Source organism: Belonocnema kinseyi, chromosome 5, assembly GCF_010883055.1.
Source record: "Belonocnema kinseyi isolate 2016_QV_RU_SX_M_011 chromosome 5, B_treatae_v1, whole genome shotgun sequence".
NCBI lineage: Eukaryota > Metazoa > Arthropoda > Insecta > Hymenoptera > Cynipidae > Belonocnema > Belonocnema kinseyi.
Window position 1 is genome coordinate 113,501,156 of NC_046661.1, and position 4,084 is coordinate 113,505,239.

Here is a 4,084-nt window from a genome sequence, read left to right on the forward strand (position 1 = left end):
TATATACTGATATACAATTTTCTAGTTGAATTAAAAAATGTTGTCTTTTTTGGCGTATCTCATTCCATTTACGAGAAACGTTCTGTTAATTCCAATTTTAAGTATTAAAAAAAAAGTTAGATATCTGAAGTCATCGAAACCCGTAGATTCCGAATCATTATGTTTTAGGCTGTTAACTATGAAATTAAAAAAAATCTACTTCTAAATTTTAATCCGAAAGCTTAACAAAGGACGCTTGAGTGTCGGCTACTCTATTGAGATAGCCTCTCTGCTTGTTATTTATGATCGTATTCTTATTTCAATTTCGGAAAGGATATTTTAAAGCCTTCAGACCATTTAAACGAGCTTCCTGGACCTTTAAAAATATCTACCTGAGTGCCTGCGGAGAATTTCTTTGAGATTCTTTGACCTAAAGAATTTTTAGTATATACTCAAAGATTCTTTTCGGTAGGGCTCACACAAAAATCAGGTATTTTCCGAAACCTTTCTTAATTCATAGTCGAAAAGAAAAATCTAAGATGTTCACAATTTTAGCTTACAAAATGATTGTATAGGAACAGGCTATCTCAGCACCTAATATTGACAGACAGACCGATGTTTTTAAGCTCGAAATGTATAAAAAAATCTCCTAATTCAATTCTTTAACACAAAAACGTATTTTGAGAATGACACCCTGAACCTGCTCCAAAAACCTTCCTTAAAAGACGTATACAATCGAAAAAAATAATTTTAAATTAAAAGAGTCTCTACTATTAGGCTTCCTTGTAATTAACAAGGTCAGGGAGAGAGGAAAAATACTCACTAGTTCGAGAGGTACTTATCGATGGAGTCAGGACGGATGTTGTGCGTATGTAAAGCGTAAATGACTTCTTTGTCGGAGAGCATCCGGGAATGTGATTCTTTTGTAGGTTCGATTTTTCTCACAAGAAGTTTGCGAAGCCATCCTTCGCTAATATCCTGTTGTGGTGGCGAACTTGACACGAGCCTGTAAGTAGTAAAACACGTTTCCGAATTGTAAACATGTCGCAACTTCAGGGCGTTTGGGATTTTCGTCGGTCATGTGCAAACAAGAAAACCATAAAATTATTTCGGCTAATTAACATAACAAATGAAAAACGTTCAAATGCCTACCGAGTTACGCTGAGATTTGGAAAATTTTGTTTGCCGATCACCGGCTGTAAAACTCGCAACTTGCTTCCCAGAGAGGCGGCCATTCTTATTGGATCTTTGCGAACTGAGCTTTGTCCCTCTTCGACCAATCACGAATCTCTAGACTGCAAGTTAGCCAACAAAAATGTCTAGATCCGTTTCGAAGGCGAGGGAGATTTGAATAGAGTCAATTTTTAGAAGTACAAATATAACAAAATATTAAATAAATATTATTTTGCGAGCTAGAAGTGAATGAAAGAGAGATCACTCATTATGGAGATTAGTTTTTTTTTTATAGAAATGATGTTGAGATTAAGGAAGGATTAGAGAATTTATTTTCGGACATAACCACAAAGTTTGTCATTTGTTGACAAGACTGCTTGCTGACGACTTCAGTCAACTAACCATCGTTATCTTGATAATTCTGGCGTAATTTGTTATTGTTCGGCGATAAATTAATCGAGAGTGATTCTCTAGAAGTGAACTGTGAGCATAGTTGTTGGGACTGGTTAAAGATAAAGTCTGGTGATTGTGAGAAGCTTTGCGTGGAATTGTGATCGTTTTTTTTTGGCTACTAATTATTATCTGCAAGTCACTTTCCGGCGTCTCCGATTTATACACGTAAGTATTTCAACATATATACCGGCTTCAATAGATAATGTTAATTTATTAAAGTAAGGCTCGAATCCAAATTTCATTTGGAGCACGCTATTTTTATACAGTTTGCAAATATTAAATATGGTAATTTCAGTTTTGTGAATGCAATCCGGCTTTACTTTTTCACTCTTGTAGCCTTTTTTGTCGGTTAGTTTTTATATTTAGGAAAAAACAAGATTGTAAGTAAACGAAGGGATGCGTATGTACGATTGCATTTATATTTAGATAATTAAGACTATTTTCATCTTTGGGTGTTTTTTAAATTTTCGCACATTTTGTTTCTTGAACGAACTTTATAAATGAATTTTTCATGTTGAAAGAAAGGGGTGGATTATTTAGAGTTCATAGTTCTATGGAATTTTTTTACTTGTAAAATTCGATCAAATCACATGGTGTATACCCTACTTGGAAAACCTGGAATTGTCAGGGAATTTTCAGATACCTCGAAAAACCTGGAAATGCCAGGGCATTTTTTTTTCAAGTTAGGAATTTTATTTCGAGAGCGTGCCAAATTTTTTTGTTTAATTGCAATATAAAATTGAATAACAATAATTCTTCATTTGTAAATTTTTCTGTATTTCATAGTTCTTTTATTGAAAATTAGTTATTTTAACTGAAAAATTAACTCTGCGTTGAATATTCAATAATTTAACTCAAAGAGTCATCTCTTTGGTTGAACATAAATTTTTTTAACTGAAAATTTTACTATTCAAGTTTTGTTTGAAAAATTATCTTTTTTAGTTGACAATGCGTATCTTAAAAATGTAATTATTTTTTTGGATTTCTTTTTCTTCGGCTGAATATTTGTTTTTAATGAAAATTTAAGTATTCCAATTGAATATTCCATAATTTTAGTTGCAAATTCATCTCTTTGGTTGAAGATGATTTTTTCAAGTAAAAATTTAATTATTGAATTTTTGGTTCACAAATTATCCTTTGTATTTGAAATTCATCTTTTAGGTTTAAAATCTTGCTATTCTAGTTAAAGATTCATAATTTTAGTTTAAAATTCGTCAGTCTATTTGAAAATGTAACTATTTTTTGAAAAAAATTTTATTCAAAATTATTTTTTTAACTTACAGTAGAAATAGCCCAATTGAATGTTTTCAGCAGAAAATTGAACTATTTAATTTTTGGTTGTCAATGTATATTTCTTACTTCCAGTTTAAACTATGCAATTAAATATTCATCATTTTAGTGGAAAATGCATCATTTTGTTAAATATTAATTTTTTAAATAGAAAATTCAACAGTTCAATTTTTTGATCGGCAATTCATCTTTTTCACTTCAAAATTCATTTAATCTGTTAAAAATTCAAGTTCTAATGATTTTTTTAAATACATTATAACGTAACCTAATGTTGTTCAAAATTTATGAACCTTTAAAATCTAATGATTTTCTTTGAAAATGCTAATTTCCAGTAAAAAAATCTAACACAACCTAACATTTTTTTAAATGTTGAGTCTTCTTCGAAATTTGATGAAATTTGTACAAAAACAGATGAATTTATTATTTAAGAAGCCTAATTTTCAACATTTTTAATTTTGAATTTTTCCAAGAATTTTTTTTTTATTTTAAAGGGGTTTAAAAAATTTGAGAAACAATTTGAATAGTATAGAAGATAAAGTCTTTTTAAGGCACGGAAAAAATTAAGAATATTTTATGAATGTTCGAAAACTTTTCAAAGTTGTAAAATTATTTTAATCTTTTCAAAATTTTAAAAATGATTAAATATGTTTTAAACTAACTCAAATTATTCCTAAAATTGTTTAAAAATCTTCCAGGTTAATTTTGTTAACCTTTTTAAAAATTCTTTCAACATTAATACAAAAATTAAAGACTTACTTTTAATATTTATATTAGTTTTTAAATTCTTTGAAAATAGTTTGAAATTTTCTCTTAAAATTAATTTTTTTAAATAAATCATTTCCCTAGAAATTTTCACAAACTTTTTTTATTCTCTTGAAGCCATTCGAAATTTCTTTCATAAAAAACTTATAATTTTGTTCTCCTAAATCTTGCAATGAAAATGACGATTTACAAAATTCCAGAAATTTTGAGAAATTTGTTCCACCGATTTTTTTCAGACAGGATAGGATCTAATTTTGTGAGATATTATATTTAAGAGGGTCAAAATATCACACTTTTGTAATATTATTATTCAAATATTAATTTAAAAAAATTAAAATTCATATTTTAGACTTCAAGATGACGGCCGAAATATAGTATGTATATCCGAACTAGAAAATTTGCGAATTACAAAATGCCCGAACATGCA

General features: G+C 28.8%; 2 protein-coding genes across 3 annotated transcripts in view; one reads left to right on the forward strand and one right to left on the reverse strand.

Moving 5' to 3' along the window:
- The window catches only part of LOC117173370 (protein NipSnap), a 31,361-nt gene extending 30,129 nt beyond the window's left edge, over nucleotides 1–1,232 (reverse strand). For both annotated transcript variants that reach the window (XM_033361890.1, XM_033361889.1), the window contains exons 1-2: nucleotides 1,132–1,232; nucleotides 803–985 (exon numbers count right to left, since the gene is read on the reverse strand). In XM_033361890.1, coding sequence (XP_033217781.1) covers nucleotides 803–985; nucleotides 1,132–1,214 — 266 coding nt within the window. In that variant the 5' untranslated portion in view covers nucleotides 1,215–1,232. The remainder of the gene's footprint in view (nucleotides 1–802; nucleotides 986–1,131) is intronic.
- Nucleotides 872–4,084, forward strand: part of LOC117173841 (hsc70-interacting protein-like) — a 5,179-nt gene continuing 1,966 nt past the window's right edge. The window contains exon 1 of the mRNA XM_033362486.1: nucleotides 872–987. The gene's annotated coding sequence lies outside the window, so the exon portion shown is untranslated. The remainder of the gene's footprint in view (nucleotides 988–4,084) is intronic.